This window comes from Myotis nattereri (genome assembly GCF_964212035.1).
Source record: "Myotis nattereri genome assembly, chromosome: 20".
Taxonomy (NCBI): Eukaryota; Metazoa; Chordata; class Mammalia; order Chiroptera; family Vespertilionidae; genus Myotis; species Myotis nattereri.
In genome coordinates this window covers 11,771,734-11,795,943 of record NC_138096.1, presented here as the reverse complement: position 1 = coordinate 11,795,943, position 24,210 = coordinate 11,771,734, and the positions used below count along the sequence as shown (strand labels likewise).

The 24,210-nt window shown below is 44.7% G+C and overlaps 1 protein-coding gene across 2 annotated transcripts in view; it reads left to right on the top strand.

Moving 5' to 3' along the window:
• PLD5 (phospholipase D family member 5) overlaps positions 1–24,210 on the top strand; it is a gene marked incomplete at its 5' end in the record, with an annotated part of 172,983 nt that overhangs the window by 101,576 nt on the left and 47,197 nt on the right. For both annotated transcript variants that reach the window (XM_081114485.1, XM_081114486.1), the window contains 2 exons: positions 8,174–8,342; positions 12,918–13,029. In XM_081114485.1, coding sequence (XP_080970611.1) covers positions 8,174–8,342; positions 12,918–13,029 — 281 coding nt within the window. The remainder of the gene's footprint in view (positions 1–8,173; positions 8,343–12,917; positions 13,030–24,210) is intronic.

Below are 24,210 nucleotides of genomic sequence, written 5' to 3'. Positions count from 1 at the left end.
GTGTTTTAACAAATTTATATTTCCCCGGGTGTACGATTGGGCTTTTCTGCTTGTTGCATGGTGGGTGAGTTTATTGGTTTCTGGAAAGTTTTAGAAAAATTTTTTTATATATATATATATATATATATATATATATGTATATATATATATATATATATATATTGATTTCAGAGAGGAAGGGGAGGGAGAGAGAGAGAGAAACATCAGTAATGAGAGAAAATCATTGATCGACTGCCTCCTGCAGGCCCCACACTGGGGATCGAGCCCACAAACCAGGCATGTGCCCTGAGCAGGAATCAAACCATGATCTCCTGGTAGTAAGTTAGTGAACGTGTATGCAGGAAATGTCTTAGTTGTGATGCAACTGATGACAGTAGCTGCCTCTGGGGCCAGACATTGGAAGACAGAGTGACCAGGAGTCTTACTTTTACACTGGGGATCATCATATTGTTTGGCTGGTATTATACATGTAATACTTTTCAAAAATATGAAGAAGTTTCCTTGAGTCTTAAAAAATAGATGAATAGCCCTAGCTGGTTTGGCTCAATGGATGGAGCGTCAGCCTGTGGACTGAAGGGTCCCAGGTTCGATTCCAGCCAAGGACACATGCCTGGGTTGTGGCTTGATCCCCAGTAAGGGGCGTGCAGGAGGCAGCCAGTCAATGATTCTCTCTCATCATTGATGTTTCTCTCTCTCTTCCTCTTCCTTCCTCTCTAAAATCAATAAAATATATTTTTTAAAAAAATAGATGAATGACCCAGCCAGCATGGTTCAGTGGTTGAGCATCGACCTATGAACCAGGAGGTCACAGTTCGATTCCAGTCAGGGCACATGCCGAAGTTGTGGGCTCCATCCCCAGTGTGGGGCATGCAGGAGGCAGCCGATCAATGATTCTCTCTCTCATCGTTGATGTTTCTGTCTCTCTCTATCCCTCTCCCTTCCTCTCTGAAATCAATAAAAATATATATCTTTTTTTAAAAAAAAATAGAAGAATACATTTAAGTCACCACCATCTTTCCGCCGGGCCCTAGATTATTGCTGTGGTCTTCTAATCGGTCTCCTGCTGTGACTCTTGTCCCCCTGCAACCCTCTCCCCACAAAAGTGATTAAAAATTGTCCCATCCTTTTAGCATCTCAACTCAGAAGAAGCTGAAAGCATATTCAGACTGTGAAAAGACACATTTAGAAAACTATTTTAAATCTCTGGAAATGGCGCATGTTCTACCAGATGACGCCAACTGCCCTTGGTGGACTTGAAATATCGCAGCCAAAATTGTCCCCCCGGGCTGAGCGGCTACACTCTGCAGCCAACTGGCCCCCTGTAGAGGCCTTGATTTAAGACTGTGATGCACAGCCTGGCCGGCGTGGCTCAGTGGTTGAGCGCCAACCTATGAACCAGGAGGTCACGGCTCAGTCCCCAGTGTGGGGCCTACAGGAGGAAGCCAATCAGTGATTCTCATCATTGATGTTTCTATCTCTCTCTCCCTCTCCCTTCTGCTCTGAAATCAAGAAAAATATATTTTAAAAAGAGAAGAAGCAGCTCTTGTGTTCTCTGAGGAGTCCTTCCCCCTGTGCGCTGTCTTTCAAGGTTTGGAGGGGTCTCATTGAGGCATAGAGAATTGACCCCAAACAAGCTGTTGGGCTCTTCAATGGCCAGCAGGCAACTTGTCATGTAGCTGGTATCCGTGGGGTACACGTCAATGTGACATAGCTCATGGTGAGCAAAAAAAGAATTCGTCAAATAATGAGATTCGTGAATGTGGCCCCAGAGTCTGAGAATTGCTGAGATTCAAGATAGAGGAAGAAGGAAAGGGGGAAATGCATGTGGTTTCTGTTTCATGGAACAAGATTTAACCCTAGTCCGGAGCAATGATGAGCAAAGCTTAGCTGCTGTGTAGTTACTAGGTAAGATGTCGTATTAAGGTCTTGAGTGGCTCTCCTATCTGAGTCTAGTACTTTGGCAACAAGTACTAGAAATAATTGATGGTGAGTCTTCAATTGCTAAAAACTCTACTATGCTTTCAATGAAAGAGACAACTTGAATCCAAACAGTGTTTGCGTCAAGAACTTATAACAAATTCAGCGATAAATCCTGAACTCTACTGAGTTGGGCCAACCGCCTGTGTCTTCTACGAGTAGTATTCGGAGGTGTTAGGCAAAATTTGAAATGAATAAAAATAAATTCACTCCGTTTGTTTCAATTTTAGAAGAGACTGTTTGTCTCTTTTAGAAATATTTTCAACAAAGTTCGAAATAAAAATGATTTTCTAGGCAAGGTTGGGCTAACCAGAAAATTATAATTAGCTTCATTTTCTGATTTGTCTCAAAATTGTAACTTCAGTTACATCCTGTCTGCAACCCTGGCTGTTAGCTGCCTGGAGAACTAGCCTGAGACGGGTTTTAAAGCCCAGGCCAACCTCAGGAAAGAATGTCACCATTGCTTATCAGGCCTCTGTTGGGCATGAGAGTGTGGGGGACACACATGTTTGTCATACTAGCCATAATTTTTCTATCCAGTCAAGAACAGGATTGGAATTGTTAAGCATTGACTAGCAACAGTGCCTTCCTCATGATCATTTCCGCAACCTCTTCTGTCCATTGCAGTTGTTCATTCTAGATTCTGACCTGTGGTTCCTCATTCCATCACAATGTCCAAGAGAATTTACTACGTTATGCTGGGACTGACCAGCAGACCCTGAGCAATGGGTGAATGATGACTCTTGATACACGTTTCTATGAAAGAGAAGCTAAGGGACTGCTTGTTATAGGAGCAAACAGCCTGATTGCCTGCCTCCTCAGGCTTTTAGTGTAACAACTAGAGGCCCAGCGCATGAAATCGTGTGCGGGTAGCTCGACGCCACTTGCCACCACTCGCAGCCCCACCTGCTGCCACTCACCACTGCAAGCCACTCGGCCCACTGCTGAGAGCCACTGCTCATGGGCCTGATGGGGAGGGACCGAGAGGTGATCAGTGCACCTCATGGTGGCTGGTCGAGCGGTCGTTCTGGTCATTACACTTACATATGGTCCCTGGCCTTTTATTATATAGGGTAGTTTGAACCAAAATTAACCTCTAGACACAATCAGCAGGGTAAGCATCCTTGAGAAAGCACATGCTTCTACAAGGTCGGGTTTGAAGACTAAACATAGAGATTCCAGTAAAACATCCCCGGGAGCTCAGACTTGATTGGAAAAGTCAAGGCAGGGGCTGCCGCCTTCAGCAGAGTCCCCCAAGAGGCCCCCAACCTGTCGGAGACTCCTCCTTACAGACTTTGCAACCAAGTCCCGTGCCTCCCCACAGCATTAGAATTCCAGCTCATGTCCATGTTAGGGTCCCGGAGGGGGCTCAGTAACGAGCATCCTTCTCCCTGAGCAAGTTGACAGTTCTGACCAGGAGCAGCAGGTGGAAGCTCAGCCAGGCTTAGCACCCAGCCACAGCCTTGGACGAGGGTCAGGTTGGCCATGAAGGCGCTTGTCCAGGCATAGCTTGTGGGGGCTGAGGTGGGGTGGCTTTCCTACGAGGAAGACATGAGGAAGAAGCTGAATATGTATCTTCATCTCCCAATCCGGCCATTCACTCCCCCTCTGAAGCAGGGTGAGGAAAGGTCTAGTCTAGAGAAAGGCAAAGTTGTGTCACACCACAGAGCACCCTTGAACCTGCAAGTGACGTCAAGAATGGGGCAGAAGCCCTGGCCGGTTTGGCTCAGTAGATAGAGCATCAGCCTGGGGACTGAAGGGTCCCGGGTTCAATTCCAGTCAAGGGCACATGCCCAGGTTGTGGGCTCGATCCCCAGTGTGGGGTATGCAGGAGGCAGCCAATCAATGATTCCCTCTCATCATTGATGTTTCTATCTATCTTTCCCTCTCCCTTCTTCTCTGAAATCAATAAAAATGTATTAAAGAAAGAAAGAATGGGGCAGAAGAATTTTCTCCTTAGTATCCATATCCTATCTGCTTTACCATCAAATGTCTAGTGTTTATTGCCTGCCTTTCCCACTAACATGTGAGTTCCACGAGGGAGGATCACTGTGTCTCTCCACTCTTCTCCATCTCCAGGGCTCACCCCCAAGTTGAAGCCACCATCATCTTCATGTAGGCCCTCGTCATTCATAGATAGATAGATAGATAGATAGATAGATAGATAGATAGATAGATTTATTTATTTATTTATTTCAGAGAGGAAGGGAGAAGGAGAGAGAGATAGAAACATCAATGATGAAGGAAAATCCTTGATAGGCTCCCACCTGCATGCCCCCCACTGGGGATTGAGCCCACAACCCCACCATAAGAGCTTTGTCTGGTGCCTGGGAGCTGGCTTGGCCTTCACTGGACAGCCCATAAGTCCGGGGCATCAGTCACCCCCGGGGCAGCTCTCAACTCCAGTGGGATGAGAGTTTTCCCAGGAGGGTTCCACACAGTCCCTCCGAGGGCCCCGTGACACTGCGCTCAGCTGCCCGTGGCTGTGACCTGCTCATTCGGGGGTTCTTATGGGCCTTCCCCCTTCACTGACCCTGCTCCCTCGTTCCTGCTTCCTGGGAACCCTCCCGAATGAATGTCTTACATCCTTGTCTCAGCTTCGGGCTCGGCTTTGGGGGACCAGAGGGTTTCGGCTCTCAGGTCCCCCAGGCCCTCTGATTCCTCATGTGACCGGCGAACCTGCCACCTGGGCAGTGGGTCATCTTCTACTTCAAGTCGGAGACCCCAGTATCTCTTGGGGAAGGTCAGCCTGCTTCCTGTCAATCCTGGGGTGTGATCACAGCCAGCTGACCCACCGAGGTGCATCCCTTTGCTCTGAATGCAAGTCTAATTGTATTGATGAACTAAGGCCCCCTGCTCAGCTCATTGATCAATGCCGTCAGCCAAGACCTCAGGAATGAAAGTCAATGAATTGACCGCCAAGCAGCCTGTGTGGGTCAGCAGGTGCCAATAACCAACCCCTTGCACAGCAATGAGAGAAAGTATGTAGATCCTTTGTAGTGACTGTGCTATATCAGTTTGAGAACTTGCAGGCATTTTAATTGTAAGCTTTTAGGCTGTAAGTTACTGCTTAAAATTGTCTTCAGCGCTTACTAGGAAGCAGGCACGGAGCAAAGAACTTCACATAGATTATTTCCTCTAATCTTTGTAGTAACTGTTTCTCTCTCAGAAGTGGAAACAGATTTCAATAAGTTAATCCTATGTCCAAGGTTGCACAGCTAATAACTGGCAGAACTGGGTTTCGTCTGCCTTATTGCAAATCCTCTGCTCTTTAACATTTCTCTCTGCTCTTTAACAAGTCAAGTGAGGAAGTATAATACTTGATAGAGATTCTTTGTGTTTAACACACACACACACACACACACACACGTACGTTTTAAAGCTAGCAAATGTTGGCATTGCGCTTCTTAGTAACTTATTTGAGGGGAACTACAGGTATTTCTTTTAAAAGGTGAAGTATTGCTCAGTGGTTGAGCATCAACCTATGAACCAGGAGATCATGGTTCAATTCCTGGTGAGGGCACATGCCCGGGTTGTGGGTTTGATCCCCAGGGTGGGATGTGCAGGAGGCAGCTGATCAATGATTCTCTCTCATTGTTGATGTTTCTAGCTCTCTCTCCCTTTCCCTTCCTCTCTGAAATCAATAAAAATATACTTTAAAAAAATATGCCGAGGCCGGTTTGGCTCAGTGGATGGAGTGTCGGCTTGCGGATTGAGGGGTCCCGGGTTTGGTTCCGGTCAGGGGCATGTGCCTGGGTTGTGGGCACATCCCCAGTGGGAGATGTGCAGGGGGCAGCTGATTGATGTTTCTCTCTCATTGATGTTTCTAGCTCTCTATCTCTCTCCCTTCCTCTCTGTAAAGAAAATCAATAAAATATATTAAAAAAATAAATAAAATAAAAGGTGAAATTTGTTCCTGAATTGAAAGAGAAAATTTGATGATCCCATTAATTTTGACAGTTAATTTTGACAGTTAATTTTGACAGTTAATTTTGATAGTTAATGAAAACAGCCAGAATTCTATTTTAAAATCTAACAATGTCAAACACTTTTTTTTATATTTATTCCACCTCAGGTCCTGGGACTCACCATTCAAACCATTTGTCATTTATCTCAGAGTACCATGAAAAGAAGCATGAAAAGATTACATATATATATATGTATATATATATATATATATATATAGATTTCAGAGAGGAAGGGAGAGGGACAGAGAGACAGAAACATCAATGATGAAAGAAACTCATCGATCAGCTGCCTCCTGCACGCCCCCTACTAGGGATCGAGCCCGCAACACCCCTGGCATGTGCCCTTGACCAGAATCAAACTCAGGACCCCTCAGTCTGCAGGCCAACGCTCTATCCACTGAGCCAAACCAGCCAGGGCCATGAAACGATTTTTGCTGTCTTGTGTCTGTACATTCAGCCTTTCCCCCTTATTATGAGACATCAGAAATAGTGCCACAGCTTTTGGGCACAGTTCTCTCAGAGCCGGCCTGCTGGCATCCCTGGGACTTGGCCAAAGGTGGATGTTAATGAGGTCTGTTCACTCCTCTCGTTGCCTGAGACGCAAGCACGGAGCGAGGGCTGCTGTCCCGTGGAAATGAGTCCTGCCTGGATGCTCATTACATCTGCCCCTGGAGAGAAGCGGGCTGTTGGTTGTTAGAGAAAATGAAATGACAGGTCACAGAAACAAGCCCAGATATTTCTACGCTGATTTCTAGAAGCTTTTTCTACGGGGACGTAGGAAGCAGGCGCCGAGTCACTGCAGGGACGGACCAGCTTTCCTGGTCATTTGGGAGGAAGCTGGCAGGGCCTTTGTTCTGGACATTCATTACCCAAACCTAAGCGTGCCCTCCAGAGCAGCTCCTCTATTTTTACTTTTAGTACAAATTCATCGTTGACGCGGTTACTTAGTAAAAATCAAATAATAATAATAAGTGTGGTCTTCGTTGGCTCCCAGGAATTGCTTCTCCCTCCTCTGCTGGCCTTCCCAGTACTTCTTCTGTCTCCTTCGCCTGCCCCACTTTCTCTACCAACCAGAAGGGATTAGATGCTTCCCGAACCTGGCTTTGACCCGATTCTCTTCTCTTGAGAAATCTCTCTTGCGGATCTTATCCACTTCTAAGTCTTCAAAAGGGGGAAATTTGTTATAAGAATGTGTGTGAAACAGAAAGAAAAAGGAACAGATGATGCTTTATCCGTCGGATGAGCACGTAACCCTTTCTGTGCCGGAGATCCCTTTGTCATTCTGAGGATCCCCGTGGCCCCTTCCTTGGAGAATGGTCTTTTAGTTAAAATACATAGAATTGCAAAGGAAACCAACCATGTAGAAGTAAAGTTATAAAATATCTCAAAGAAACAGAATTGTGGCATATCTGTCATAATAAAAGCATAATATGCTAATTAGACCAGATAGCTGAATGACCTTCCAGACGTCATTCCGGATGTCCTTCCAGATGAAGCCGCGGCGGAGGGGCGAGGCAGAGGCAGTTAGGGGCAATCAGGCAGGCAGGTGAGCAGTTAGGGGCAATCAGGCAGGCAGGCGAGCAGTTAGGAGCCAGCGGTCCCGGATTGCGAGAGGGATGTCCGACTGCCGGTTTAGGCCCGATCCCGCAGGGATTCCTATAGGATCATCCTAAACTAGCAGTCAGACATCCCCCAAGGGGTCCCGGTTTGCGAGAGAGTGCACGCTGGGCTGAAGGACCCCACCCCATGCATGAATTTCATGCACCGGGCCTCTAGTTCATCAGTAACTCACGCAATAACAAAATCTGATGACTGGAATCAAACCCAGGACCCTTTGGTCCACAGGATGACACTCTTAGTAACTGAGCCAAACCGGCTGGGGCTACAAACATATTTTTAAAAAGAAATATATTATCAGGGGAAGATGCTGGAGCAGGAAGCGCTGATTTTTTTTTTCAAAGCTAGTTTGAAACTGGACATGAGGGACATATACCATGATTTTATGAAACACGATTACTAACAGAAAAAACAGAGCCTAAACTCTTGGAACACAGTAGATTAACAGAGGGGAAATGCCAAGACGTCTTGGGTGGAAACTGTAAATTCTGAGAAACATGTACATCCAGGAAGAGGAAAGAGTATTTTTCAGATGTCTCCGCATGTGTGTATGAAGATCTGCGGCTTCCAATTTGACTAGGTCTTGTTTGTTTTTCAAAATCTTTCCTAAGAATCGCCCTGGTGGAAAACATCCCTGAAGGCCTTAACTATTCAGAAAACGCACCCTTTCACCTGTCACTCTACCAAGGCTGGATGAACTTACTCACCATGGCCCAAAAGTCGGTGGACATCGTGTCTTCCCACTGGGATCTCAACCACAGTCACCCATCCGCGTGTCAGGTAAGCACATCCGCAGGGCGTGGGCGATGGTTTTACTGAGGTGCGCTCGACACACCGTAGTACTCCGGCCTCCGCTTCTCAAGTGCAAGCTCATGTTTATAGTCTACTGTCCCCCGTAGCCCATGGACATCACTGCATTTGTGTGTGTGTGTGTGCTGTTGCTCATCACATGTTGCTCAGCTCCTGCTAGAACGCCTGGCTTTCAAGGGCAAAATCATGTTTCGTGTTTGCATACCAGAGGCTCTCTATACGGAGTTGTTGTATTGGGCAACTTCAGGGGTACCATCAGCATCATGGTGCCTGTGGCTGCCACGCCCCAAAATTCATCTTGGCACAACATGCGTGTTTGCGGTTCTAATTCTGTAACCGCTTGCCGGGGCGTTTGGTTGGTTCATTGGTGTCATCATTTCTCTCCAGGACCCAGGGCCAACTTTTTCAAATAGTTCTCTTCAGGCCACCAAGTTTACCATTTCTAAAAAAAGAAGGTTCTGCCCTCGCTGGTTTGGCTCAGTGGATAGAGCATCAGCCTGCGGACTTAAGGGTCCCAGGCTGGATTCCTGTCAAGGGTACATGCCCAGGTTGCGGGCTTGATCCCCAGTAGGGGGCGTGCAAGAGGCAGCCCATCAATGAGTCTGTCTCATCATTGATGTCTCTATCTCTCCCTCTCCCTTCCTCTCTGAACTCAATAAAAAAATATTTTTATAAATAAATAAATAAGAAGGTACTGGCTGAAAGCCTATTTGATTTAAATTTTACCTAATTAGGAGGACTCGGGCGTTGATACTTTTTAAAAGAGGATTTGGGAGATCCATTGGGCAGGCAGGATTGGGAGTCACTGCCTTAAACCACTCCAGTCTAACAAACATCGTTTGCTTTTTATAGATTTCAAGATGAGGGCCAGGTTGGCCCCCTCCCCCATCCAGTTTGTCAACCTGATTTTGCCTGTTTCAACTTAATCCCATTTTTTCCTCCTGTCCTCTGGGTGATGATGTGAAAGGCTGGCGACTTGACTTTGAATATTACACATATGCCTGGATGCTAGGGTCGGCATCCTATTAATTCTTACAACTTTATCCTGGCACATGGCCAGGAAGAGAAGGGGTTGCTTGTGGATTTGAAACACATCTCCCTTCTTCAGCCTTCTCATCTCCAGGCTAAATATTATTTCAGGCAAACTGATGCAGTGTCAGTGTGAAAATTGCATAACCTAATGGAAAGAGTGTCCCCTTCTTTCAAAATAGCATATTTAACCCCAGCTGGTTTGGCTCAGTGGATAGAGCATTGGCCTGCGTAACGAAGGGTCCCAATTCCAGTCAAGGGCACATGCCCAGGTGGTGGGCTCGATCCCCAGTAGGGGGCGTGCAGGAGGCAGCCGATCAATGATTCTCTCTCATCATTGATGTTTCTCTCTCTCTCTCCCTCTCCCTTCCTCTCTGAAATCAATAAAAATAAATTTTAAAAAATAAGTTAAAAAATAGCATCTCTCCCCAAATTCAATACTCAGCAAGTGCTCATCAATTAGCATTCTCCTGTTTGAAACCTGGCTGGGACACCCTTTCGAATGTGCCTTTATTGAACAAATATTTATGAAGGGACTGAGCTATTGCTGGGGATACAACACCCAGTAAGCATGGTCCCCACCCCATTCTGCACAGTGTAGTGGGGAAAGCACAGAAAGCGATTGGTGGGAACACCGCGGGGGGCGGGGCCTGCAGGCTGGGGGCGGGGCCTCTGGCTTGGCCTCTCCACTGAGCTCTCCGCTCCTGTGAACTCCTGTCCTCCCGCAGTGCTGTTCTTTCTGGCTCCGTTGCTGCTGCGGCTCCAGGCTTCCATCTCCCCATCTGTTGAGCCGTCCTAATTATGCTCTCGCTGGCTTCCCGGTATATTTCCAAGGGAAATCAGCATTCTGCTCTAAACTCATAAGCACTATGATTAGCAGGAGTTTAACCTCCTTAAATTTTTTTTTAAAATCCAATCACATGGACATGAATAAATCATGAAGCCAGACTGTCTTCCCAGTTATCTGGATTAAATAATGAGTTTTGTTTGAAGTTGTTTACTATCTGCTTGATTGGTTTCCCTCTGGATCTTCATCTCTGCGTTTTCCGTTTCCCTAAGGTCTACTTATGATTTTGAAACTTCTCTTTTTAAAAAGAATAGGTTGAGCCCTAGCCGGTTTGGCTCAGTGGATATAGAGCGTCCGCCTGTGGACTGAAGGGTCCGGGGTTCGATTCCGGTCAAGGGCATGTACCTAAGTTGCAGGCTCGCTCCCTGGCCCTGGAGGCAGCCAATCCACGTGTCTCTCTCGCAGCGATGTTTCTCTCTCTCTATCTCTCCCCCTTCCTTCCACTCTCTCTAAAAATCATTGGAAAAATATTCTTGGATGAGGATTAACAAACAAAAAGAATAGGTTGGATTTTTTTTCTCTCATTATCCCAGTATTCGCTTCTTACTACAGAAAGTTTGGAAACTACAGAGAAATGGAAGAGAAACAAAATTATCCGTCTGACCATCAACAGAAAATGTTTTCATAGTTTGACATTTTATGCAGTAGATCTCCCCCCTGTGATGTGTCTCTTCTGTTTCCGGAATCTTTATTTAGCAGGTGCATCAAACACAACTCCACACCGTATTGCTCCGTCACTTGCATCTTCTCCCCTTCATCCTCCTTGATGGTGATTGGTGTTACTTAGCGTTTGATTAGAGTCCATCCTTGGATGTATTCCCCATAGGGGTTATGTGGGTAAATAGTCTCTAAATCTATAAATAACTGCACATATTTCTTTCGTTCACCCTCGTAAGCGAAATCCTTGCCCAGGCTTCAGTCTTCTTCTCCCACAATCTGAGTTAACTTAGTGTCACAGCTGGTTGGCTCCATGCCACTCTGATCCGTTTCCTTGATAGGTAAGTGTTTTGTTTTCAGCCAGAAGTTTGTCAGAATTCCTTTTTCTCGTTGCTGTGGAGTCGTTTTAGAGAATATGCTTAGGTGTGTCTTTCCACATCCCGTGAGCCTCCATCTTTGACTATTTTTTCAACATGGAGGTCTTTCCTCAAGTTGAACCATTCTTCTTCTGTTATTTGCAAACTTATTCTTTTTGCCTCTTTTTCTCTTCCAGTGCACCTGTCAGTCACATGTCCCATCTCTGCGATTTACCCATCACCCTAAACCCCTATCCCCCTTATGTTTTCCTGCGCGCTCCAAAGCTTTAGGGGTTCCATCCTGGCCTTCTCTCTTTTCTAAGATCGATTGCAGAAATCACCTCTCTTCCTCCACAAACCTCCATTCCCTCTTCTCAATCTCCAAGTCCTTCCTGTAGAATCACCATCAACAGTCCATTCTTATTGAAGTAAGACACAACGTTGCCACTTGGGGGCCAGTAAGACCAAAGCCTTCTTGCCTGCCTGGCCCCTGAAGGCATTTAAGTTGGTGGCCGAACAACAAAAATAGTGAGAAAAAAAATCAATCAAAGAAAACCAGTTCCCTTTTATGATCAGGAGAGGGAATCCCTAAAAACACACAAGGGAAAATAAGCAGGATGATGTTGTAGCCCCCTCACCTGAGATCAGGTACGGGCTATGGGCCCAGATTCTTCCTGAGACAAAAACCTACTATCCAATGTTCATGCTTGTGAAACTGTCCTTTAAATATCTGGTTTTACTTTGTTTGGATTTCCGTTATTCTTAGGCTGTGTCAATAATTACAGATTGCGAGACAGAGCAGCGATTGAAGTCAATAAAACACACTTTAAACAAGATGGGGAATTCAGGCAGATCCCTGCGGAGCAGCCCTGCCTGATTCCCCCTCATCGGAGTTAACACGTAAAGGTGCTTACCTACCACTGACTCCTTTAATTCTCACCAGAGCCTTTTAGAGTAAATACGAATATCCACATTTTGCTGAGGGAAGAAATGGAGCTCAGTGAGATTACAAAGACAGTGTGTAAACTGGAAAACCAGCTGGAATCCAGGTCTCTGTGGACCCAAACACAACGGTTTAATAGTCTCTGCTGCCTGTCCGTGTGTAGATAACGTCAGAGCTCATCAAAAGTAAAACAGGGGCAGCCCTCGCCCGTTTGGCTCAGTGGATAGAGCATCAGCCTGCAGACTGCAGGGTCCCAGGTTCAGTTCCAGTCAAGGGCACATGCCTTGGTTGCAGGCTCAGGCAGGAGGCAACCAGTCGATGTGTTTCTCTCCCATCGATGTTTCTCTCTATCTTTCCTTCTCTCTCCCATTCTCTCTAAAAATCAATGGAAAAATATCCTCGGATGAAGATTTTTTTAAAAAGGTAAAACAAGGGTAAATTTGCACTGTAGCACTGAAATTATTTATTGCGGTAATTGTTGGATTGCACAATACAGTACTCAAAAAATAAAAAAAGACTGTAATCTGTGTTCCTGTTACTGCCCTACATGTACTAGTTCTCCTCTGATAGAATTTTCAAGAATACCAACTGCTGACGTGCTTTTCTTTCAAAATGTGAATGAATCGTTTTAATTTTTTGAATACGTTATTTATGCCTCATTAAAGTAGCATCCATTTGGTTTCCTGACTTTGTCTCTGATTATTTTTTCCCAGGGTCAACGTCTTTTCGAAAAGTTGCTCCAGCTGACTTCGCAAAATATCGAAATCAAGCTAGTCAGCGATGTGACGGCTAATACAAAGGTATTAGAAGCCTTGAAATTAAAGGGTAAGGCCAAGGTTGATACGCTACTCTACCACCGGGTGTTCTGTTACGATACCTTTATTCTCACTTAATATGTAATTTCTTTATAATTAATGCATTTCACATAGTGGACTTCTTATTTCTCCTTTGAAAAATGGTCTGAGTACAGCCTCTAGATGAAAGAACTAATTACTCAGTACTGCTGGGACTTTTAAGAGTGTTGTTGCATATTGGCTTATGCAAAGTAATCTAGTGGCCACTTAGTGATAATTAACTAGAAAGAAGAATCGTTCCCTCTCTGATCACTTCCATGATGTGATTAGAAAAAAGAGCCACTCTGATCAGAACAGACACTGGAATTCTGTTTCTCTCTTGCTCCACAAATGACAGTTGTCCTCCTGCTTCTCAGAATTTAAAAGGGTGTAATCAGAGGTTTGAATCTGGAAAACTTCCTGACTCACAACTTTTTATTGTTGTTAATCCGTACTCGATTTTTTTTCCCATTGATTTTTAGAAAGTGGAAGGGATGGGGAGAGAGAGAGCGAGAGAAACATCGATGTGAAAGAGACACATGGATTGGTTGCCTCTCATATGCACCCTGACCACAGGGCAGGGGATGGAGCCTGCAACCCAGGTACGTGCCCTTGACCAGAATCGAACCCACAACCCTTCAGTCTATGGGCCGACACTCTAACCACTGAGAAAAAAATGGCTAGGGCCTGATTCACAGTTTCATTTTTATTTTTATAATGAATCTTTTTTAAAATATATTTTTATTGATTTCAGAGAGGACGGGAAAGGGAGAGAGAGACAGAAACATTAATGATGAGAGAGAATCATTGATTAGCTGCCTCCTGCATGCCCCACACTGGGGATCGAGCCCCCAACCCAGGCATGTGCCCTGATCAGGAATTGAACTGTGACCTCCTGGTCCATAGGTCAATCAATGCTCAACCACTGAGCCACACCACCCTGGCCTCACAGCTCATCTTGGTGCTGTTTAGACATGCTGGGCATTTTTCTTGTCATCTTCCCTACATATTCTATTATACATTATTAATATTATATTTATATTGTTAGGCACTTATCACCATGCGTACTATTTTTCTATACATGGGAAAATAAAGAAAAATGATGAGATACGGCTGGGCCTAAAAAGCTTCACTCTGATAATATCTTTGGAAAAGTAGAAAACACCTACTTTAGTGGATTGACAGATCCAATCCACATGGATCAGAAGTGCGTTATTACTTTTCCTGTTTAAGAAACATGAAATTGGTTCCCACTGTGGAAACTCTGTTATCTGACACGTTTCTGAAAATGGATTCCCGTTGGCTCACTCTGGGTACCTGCATCTGCAGATAAGTTTTCTCCTGGAGCTTTTTTGCATGATCTTTGGGTTTCATTCATCGTGAAGGATAGAATGCAGATGAGGTAGGAAGAGAGTGAGGAGCAGAAGAGTGTTCGACTGTACACCTGCAGATCTGCTGTTTGCCGCAGCTCACCCTCAATCTTGTCAACTCAACCAAAGTTAAAACTAGGGAATACGCCCGGCCAGTGTGGGTCAATGGTTGAGCATTGACCTATGAACCAGGAGGTCATGGTTCAATTCCCAGTCAGGGCACATGCCCGGGTTATGGGCTCCATCCCCAGCAGGGGGTGTGCAGGAGGCAGCCGACCAATGATTCTCTCTCATCATTGATGTTTCGATCTCTCTCTCCCTTTCCCTTCCTCTCTGAAATCAATAAAAATATATTTTAGAAAATAAAATATAAAAACCGGGGAATACTAGAGCACATAACAGCCTTTCTTCAGTGCCGCTGAGTATATGGCTACTCTAGATAGGAAATAGCTCTTAATGAATTTATGGCAAAGGCACGGTTTACGTTTCTGTTGTGAACTATGAATTAAAACTTCATTCAGTCATTGCTTCTCACACACAAAAAAAAGCAGTGTTTGAATTTCAGCTCATGTATATATTGCTACACCTTAGGCTCTCTTGCTGTACAATAGATGTTCTTATAAAAATAAGAAAACAAATGACTTTCCTTTATAAAGGTGGAGCAGTAAACAGGACCTTAATTTCTCAGAGCTATATCCTAGGTACTGATCATAGACCTATCGGGCTTTTATTAAGATATATGTGTATACACTACTATATACAGGGTGTCCCCCAAAAATGTGTACACACTTTAACAGCTGATGAGAGAGAATCATTGATTAGCTGCCTCCTGCACGCCCCACACTGGAGATGAAGCCCCACAATCCGGGCATGTGTCCTGACCAAGAATTGAACCGTGGCCTCCCAGTTCATAGGTCGATGCTCAACCACTGAGCCATCCTGGCCAGGCTGACCAAGGAATTCTTAAAACTTTTACATCGAGCCCAGTTTTTCTGACTCCCTTTTTGCATCTAAATCATCGATGCCCGTGTTTTCCGCCTGTGATGGTGCTCTGTGACTTTAAAAAACAGAGTCTCTCCTATTGTCTTTTTCCATTCTGCTTTTTTTTTTGAAACTTCCCAGAAAATCTCAAAAGATTCCGACGGGAAGCGAGGGCCCTACGTGATTTGTTGACTGAGTGTTGAGAGACGGCAGGAGACCTGTCATAACAGAGTCACCACGCGGACCATCAGGTGTCACCTGTCACGCTGCCACCTGTGTGCAGCCATCAGATGACGCATCCGTGTCAGAGACGTGACGATGGGAACTCGGTGCTTCAGGGCCAAGGGCATATGGAAATGAGGGTTGCTTTAAAATGCAGCCCTAGAGGAGAAAATTCAACCTAGAAACCTTGAACTCTGATAAAAGTTCAATTAAATGAAGCCCGGCCATTCCGAATACCACTCTGAGGGAGGCTGATTCTAACCCAGACCCTAAAAGGAACGTATGTTCCTCAATCTGAGAATACGGGGGGGCAGGTGTAAATTTGAAAATGAATATAAGCTGCCCCCGTTCCCAACTTAGACATTTTACAAGGTGACTGTTGAACTGCTTGCTCCAAATAAGCGTAAAAATTTGAGATTTTTTTGTGCGTGTTGAGGTTTTACTCTTTACTTAGGTTTTACTGGCTTCTAACGATTCCAAAGTCGAGCTGTACATACACGTAGGTGTGGTTTTCTGTGTTCATTGCAGGTCGCACGATCAAGTATGTTTAGTAATTTCCCCAGGGAACTCTGTCTTCTTCTGGCTTTCATTCCACCATCTGAGAGGTTGCCGAGGTTGCCGTTGTTAAGAAACCTGCATATTCCATAAGGTCTTCTGTTGTCCCAGTGAAGGGCTCTCCTCGTGATGTTCAATGCAGGAGCTGCCCCCCTGTTGGTCAGTGCACTCCCACAGAGAGAGCGCTGCTCAGCCGGAAGCCGGGCTCACGGCTGGTAAGCCCAGTGGCGGTGGCAAGAGCCTCTCCCGCCTCTATGCAGTCGGTCATCCCCCGAGGGCTCTCGGACTGCGAGAGGGCGCAGGCCAGACTGAGGGACCCCCCTCCCAAGTGCACGAATTCCGTGCACCGGGCCTCTAGTAAGAAATATCAGTCATGCTCTGTTAACTGTGATGATTCTGTTCTGATAGAGAAAGCACATTCTAACCTGGCTGGGAGTGGTACGCCCTGGGACATAGGAGCCAACATCTGAATGTAGTCCTTCCTCCTGCCCCGAGAACTGCCTATCATCATGGAAAGGTTTCCAGCTGCCTGGACGGAACAGTCTAGTCCAGTGATGGTGAACCTTTTGAGCTCGGCGTGTCAGCATTTTGAAAAACCCTAACATAATTCTGGTGCCATGTCACATACAGAAATTTCTTGATCTTTGCAACCATAGTAAAACAAAGATTTATATTTTTGATATTTATTTTATATATTTAAATGCCATTTAACAAAGAAAAATCACCCAAAAAAATGAGTTCGCGTGTCACCTCTGACACGCGTGTCATAGGTTCGCCATCACTGGCCTAGTCCCAGAGGCACCCACCCTTATACCTTACCTACTGACCCATGCCTGTAATTCCTACTTTCCCACGTAATCTTTGCCTTTCTCCCCAATATAGGCATCTGGCTTATGGTGGGGGGGTAGAGCAGATGTTTTGGGGTGACCTGCTGCTCTCCCATGCTGCTGGCAGGATTGAAATAAATGCTCATATAGGTGTCAACCCTGTCTCTGCTGAATTGGCTCAAGTAGTGATAGGCAGCTCCAGACCATCCCTTCCACCACACCTTGACCTGGACAGCACTTGGTTGGTTGAATTGAATTGAATTCCCTGCCAGTAGAACTACCAGTGCTCAATAGATACTTACTGACTTGAATTTCCCAACGGGACTGGATTCGGGCTGTCCTAAACCCAGCGTAGACCCCTGTGGTAGAAGCTTCTCTGCCTGCATGAATGCATGTCTTTGCCCTCTGGCTTAGCGCTAAGGTATTCCCAGTGTGTCCCCTTGGTCCCCATGGCTGCAATGAAGAGCCACCTCATCTTATTGGCACTTTAGGAGAAACTGATGGATGCCATTCCTTTCTAGATCCCTGGAGGAAGGTGTCCACACTCCAGGTCCCTTTTGCTGGGACCAGAGTGGTCACAGACTCTCCTTAAACTCCCTTTTCCCGCCTGAGCTCACTCCTGGCTCCAGCCCCGTCTGTGCAACCGTGTAAGTCCCAGCAGGCGCCTGCATATGGTTCAGTGCGTGCCAGCCCACCATGTGGCTCAGCCCACCATGTGTCTGCTTGGCAGCCTCACACACCTCCCTTCCTCATTCTCACTGTTTGGGGAGTCTGTTTAGTGACTGAGATAAAATTGCCTGAGAGCCATTTCTTTATTACATGTATATTGATTCCTTGCAAGGTGAACATTTTTTAGAGGCTGAAGAGAGAGAGGGGTGAGGCACAGATGCCCCAGTAATAAAAACCTGCCTATAACCACCAAGGGTAGTTATAGATATTCAAACTGTCAACTTGCCAGAAAACCTACAGATTAGGGATAATGTAGGATTTACTAAAAGTCTCTTTATCAAGACGTTCGCCACACACACAAAAAAAAACGCTATGTTAGGTGCATTTGCAAGGCAGTTGCAGCTCATCATAGTTGTAACTGAGCATCAGGTGTTGTTCTATGCACTTTATCTGCATTCTCTTCTAACGTCCAGGCATCCCTGAGCGGTAGATGCTGTTATTCTTTCCATGTTCCAGACTAACTGAGACGCAGACAGATGAAATCATGTGCCGAAGGTCCCATGGTTAGTGGGTAATAGAAGACGTCTGCTGTGCTAATAATTCCTGGCAGAATGCCCCGTGCCTACGATTTTGATCAATATTATTGGATCTCCGTAAATTACACATTTCGCAGAGGACTGAGAAAATTGCAGACACATCCATCCCCCTCGGCCTAGCTCCATTGCCTTCTAAATTAAATGAAACAAAAAAATTAAATGAAGAAAATTGTAAGGAATTTGATTGTGGTGCCACCGTGCATAAAATGTAGCTATTTAGTAAGATCTGTTTTGAAATCTGCCTCAGAGCGTGGTTGTTTGTTCTCAGCCACACGTACTGAAGAGCAAGGGCTGACATCACCCCTGGGTCCTGTGTAAAGATGTATTTTGTGATGAAATAAGAGACTCGGCTTTCAGTTCTAGCTCTGAATCTTGAGCCAGTTGCTCTCTCAATCGTCCATCTATTCATTCATTCTTTCTTTTAACAAATATTTATTGTGTTCTTACAATTGATGAGGCACTGATGGAAATAACTTGATCTCATTTGGATTTTTAAAATACAGTGGGACCTTGACTTACGAGTGTCCCAACTAACGAGTTTTTTGAGATACCAGCTGTCTCTCTCTCTCGGCCGATTTTTTGCATTGAGTTGATAGAGTAATTTGAGTTAACCAGCTCCTTAACGAGCTCGGTCTCGGAACGAATTAAACTTGTAAGTCAAGGCCCCACTGTATCTGTTTGGTTGTTGTGTGGGAAATGGATTGGAGGGGAATTGAGGCAGGGAAACCAGGTAGCGGGCTGTTGAATTACCCACCAGGCAAAAGATGTTAAGGTAGAAAAAAATAAACATTTAAAATATATTTTAACCCTCGCTGGTTTGGCTCAGTGGATAGAGCATCGGCCTGTGGACCGCCGGCTCCCGGGTTTAATTCCGGTCAAGGGCACATACCTCGGTTGCAGGCTCCTCCCCAGCCCGGGCTCTGATCAGGGCACGTGCAGGAGGCAACCAATTGATGGGGGGGGGGGCGGTTTGTGTGTGTGTGTGTTTTTTAATATATTTTATTGATTTTTTTTACAGAGAGGAAGGGAGAGGGATAGAGAGCCAGGAACATCAATGACAGAGAAACATCAATCAGCTGCCTCCTGCACACCCCCTACTGTGGATGTGCCTGCAACCAAGGTACATGCCCTTGACTGGAATCGAACCTGGCACCCTTCAGTCTGCAGGCCGAAGCTCTATCCACTGAGCCAAACCGGTTAGGGCCCAATTAATGTGTTTCTCCCACATCAATGTTTCTCTGTCTTTCCCTCTCTCTTCTACCCTTTCTGAAATCAATGGGAAAATATCCTCGGGCAAGGATTAAAAAAAAAAAAAAAAAAAAACCCACCACAAATAAAATACATTTTAGAAATAGAACTGGCAGACATTGATAATGTATTGGCTGTGTGGATGGGGTTAAGAAAAAGAAAGAAGTCAAAATTACCCCCCAGGGTTTAAGCCTGAGCAGCTGATTGGAAGATGCTGTCATTTACTGAGACAGAAAGATAATAGGATTAATGGGCTTGGCATTTGGGGAAAATAAAGAGCTCTATTTTGAGCAAAGTAAATTCTGTTTTGTGCTTCTAAAAGATGCAAGTAGAGAGATTAATTCAGGTCTGACCTCTCCCCTGAGTCTAAAGCTCAAAGAAGGGTCAAGCCTACAGATGTGATTCGGGGAATCATCAGTATGGAGATAGCATTTCTAGCCACAGAGCTGAACAAGATTCTCACAGGAGTGAGTATAGCTATAGAATGGGGCCCAGGACCAAACCAAAGGCTTTCTAGCATTTAGAGGCTTTGTAGAAATAGAGAAACTGACAGAGGAGGGACAGTGAGGTAGGAGAAAGGAGAGAAATGTTTTCTTTGCTAAGAAATGAAGTTAAGGTCTGCCCTAACCGGTTTAGCTCAGTGGATAGAGCATCGGCCTGCGGACTAAAAGGTCCCAGATTCGATTCCGGTCAAGGGCATGTACCTTGGTTGTGGGCACATCCCCAGTAGGGGGTGTGCAGGAGGCAGCTGATCAATGTTTCTAACTCTCTATCTCTCTCCCTTCCTCTCTGTAAAAAATCAATAAAATATATTTAAAAAAAGAAAAAGAAAAAAAAGAAATGAAGGTAGCTAAGGGTAGAGGAGGAGCCCGGCCAGTGTGGCTCAGTGGTTGAGCGTCGTCCTATGAACCAGGTCAGATTTAATTCCCGGTCAGGACACATGCCCAGGTTGCAGGCTCGATTCCCAGTAGGGGGTGTGCAGAACGCAGCTGATCAATGATCCTCTCTCATCATTGATATTTCTATCTCTGTCCCTCTCCCTTCCTTTCTGAAATCAATAAAAATATTTTTTTTAAAAAAGAGTAGAGGAGGAGCCATTGGATTTGGCAGCATAAGTGTTCATTGATTAATTTAACAAGGGTATCGACAGCCAGATTGATAGGGAATGGGAAATGAGTGGCTAGGTGAAGAATTAGATAAATTTTTCTATAAAGAGAAACAAAGCATTTGGAGAAGTAGCTATAGTGGAAGTAGAAACCAAATTTAGTAGGGAAACTAAAAGGATTGTATCATAGTATTGATTGTGATGATAATTTTAAATCGAAATGGATCACCATGATTGTGAGATTTTCTCTAGCAACCTTTGGCTGTTCTGGTGAAAGTATAGGGAAGGAAAAAGATAGAATTCATCGGCGTTTAAGATTTCCCTAGGAAAAAGTTACAGAGAGCTGACCATGAAGTATAAACTTGATAGAGGGGAGTTGCGTGGTGGACATTGAAGAAGTGGTGAGGTCAGTGATCTGGTCATTTCAATGATGTCAAAGTGGGACTCTAATGCATGTGAGCTGCAAGGAGAGAAGGCAGAGGTCAGAAATGGTGAGCCTTAACAGCATCATTTTAAATGTGCATTTACTGGCAATAGCTAAGTCTAGGATACCATGGGAATGGGTTACTAAAGAGAAACAGGGGGAAAGATCCATGGAGGGATAAAGACAAGGTCGCTAAGGGGCTAGGGCAGTGGTCGGCAAACTCATTAGTCAACAAAGCCAAATATCAACAGTACAGCAATTAAAATTTCTTTTGATAGCCAAATTTTTTAAACTTAAACTATATAGGGAGGTACATTGTTGTTAACTTAATGAGGGCACTCCTAAACTGGCCTTTGCTAAAAACATCCTCAATCTGATTGAGGTATGTTCGCTGAGGTCGACCCCTTCCAACTCTCCCATCCACGCTCGTCTTGTAGACTTGTGTTGTCTATCTCCTTTCGTTCATCCTCTCTATGTCCAAGCCATCTCAACATGCCTTTCTCAATCCTCGACACTACATCTCCTTTCACTCCACAATGTTCCCTAAAATTAACTTAATAAACTTAAAGTTTTAAGTCAACTTCGCACTGTACGTGCACGCCCGCACGTGGTATTTTGTGGAAGAGCCACACTCAAGGGGCCAAAGAGCCGCATGTGGCTCACGAGCCGCGGTTTGCTGACCACTGGGCTAGAGTGTTGAGTTATCCACATTGTTTGTATCAGTGACAATAATACGCGGTTGGCGGTGGGAGGAAAAGAGAGAAAGCAATTAACTAAAGTCTTTAATGAATGATAGAGAACCGCAAAGCTGAGGAAGGGGAGCAGCAAGCCGTGGTCATGGGAAACACAGCCAGATGACATGAATTTTAATGCAGCCTGGGGTTTTGAAAAAATGAAGGAGGCATCGTCTGGAAGTGACAAAAGAGATTAAAGAGAGCACTTACTTTCCTTTCTAGCCCTGAGGTCCTGGAAGTGTAAGAGATAAAACAGCCTCCCACTAAGGGGATAGCAGATGAATTAATGGCCTTAGCTTCCTGAGAAGGACTTCGATGGAATAGCTTGTTTCAGACTAATCCTCCTGCAGAGAGAATATAGTCACACAAAAGAAAGCTATTTGAATGGATCAAGAGCAATTAAGGCATCAGGTCCTGGTGGGGCCTAGACCTGAGAGAAGAAAACTCGTTAGGATGAGCCCTGTATTCACTACCAGCTTTTCCTTTGAGGGATTTGTTGATAACATGCCAGGGAATAGAGGTCAAACAGAAAGCAGAAGCCTGAACTTCTTGAGTAGTACTGGACTGAGGAGGCAAAAATTGGAATTTTTTAATACCAAGTCCATCGGAAATTACAGGCATGCCAAGGCATAGCAACAAATAACTGAGAGCCATGAGCAAAGAGAAGACATCAGAAACCCAGATATTGGAGAGGGACTTTGACATCACTATAATTAGTGTATTTAGGGAAAGAGAGAACTGGGTTTTTTGGGGGTTTTTTAAAGCAACTGGAAAACCCAGAACTGAAAAATACAAAAGCTGCAATTTAAAATTCCATAGTAAGGTTTATTGCAGATTAGACACAACAGAAGAGGGGATTCGTGAATTTTTAGTGAGTAGAACATATCCATAGAAGTATATCACAGAGAGAAAAAGATGAAAGACACAGAAAAGAGCAAAAGGAACATGGAACATGGTTTGGGAATCTACACAAGTATAGTTGGCATTCAAGGACTATAGGAAAGAGAGACTAGCATGCAGCAGTATTTGAAGAGATACTGTTCATAACTTTCAAAACTAACAAAAGACATCAAAGCATTTACAGACACCAAGAAAGATAAATACAAGGAAAAACATACCTAGCCATATTTCAGAAAAACTGATGGGAACCAAAAATAGGAAAACATTTTAAAGCATTGAAAGAAAACGAGCCAAAACCGGTTTGGCTCAGTGGATAGAGCGTCGGCCTGTGGACTGAAGGGTCCCAGGTTCGATTCCGGTCAGGGGCATGTGCCTGGGTTGCGGGCACATCCCCGGTGGGAGATGTGCGGGAGGCAGCTGATCGATGTTTCTCTCTCATCGATGTTTCTAACTCTCTATCTCTCTCCCTTCCTCTCTGTAAAAAATCAATAAAATATATTTAAAAAAAGAAAAGAAAAAAAAAAAGAAAACGGGCATATGACAACCAAGTGAAAAATAATGAAACTGATAAATTTTTTCTTTTCTTTCTTTTTTTAATCCTCAACCGAGGATATTTTTTCCATTCATTCTAGAGAGAGTAGGAAGGAGAAGGAGATACAGAGAGAAACACCAGTGTGAGAGAGACACATCGATTGGTTGTCTCCTGCAGGCCCCTGACCAGGGCCTGGCCCGAAGCCTCAAACCTCGGTGCCTGCCCTTGACCGGAATCAAACCCGGGACCTTTCAGTCAGCAGGCAGACGCTCAATCCACTGAGCCAAACCAGCTATGGCTGGTAAGTATCTTTTCGACAGAATTTATGGGAGCCAGAAAACAATGTAGTGACATCTGTAGAGTGCTGAAAGAAAATAATTGCTAACCTACAATTCTATACCCAGCAATCACGACCTTCAAAAAATGAAGGCAAAATAGAGATATTTTTATTTTTTTGATTTTTAAATATATTTTATTTTATTGATTTTTTTTCAGAGAGGAAGGGAGAGAGATAGAGAGTTAGAAGCATCAATCAGCTGCCTCCTGCACACCTCCTACTGGGGATGTGCCTGCAACCAAGGTACATGCCCTTGACCAGAATTGAACCTCGGACCTTTCAGTCTGCAGGCCGACACTCTATCCACTGAGCCAAATGGGTCAGGGCTAGAGATATTTTTATACAATCAGAAATTGAAAGACTTTATCCTTACAGAAGGCTCATTTTAGAAAGTAAGGTAAGTTTTTTAGTCAGAAGGAAAATTATTCTAGATGTAAGCAAAGTAAAAAAGGGAGGAATGAAAACCACTGAGAAGGACAAATATGTGGGCAAGTACAAAACAACAGCAGTAATGTCTTCTGGGAATTAAAGTACATGTAGATAAAACCGCACAAAAGGTAGGAGAGAGACAGTGGAGTTAAAATGTGCAGGGACTTTACATTGCCCAGGATGTTGCAAAAATATCAATTTAAGGTGATCTCTAGTATATCCAGGAAACAGTTTATTATAGTCA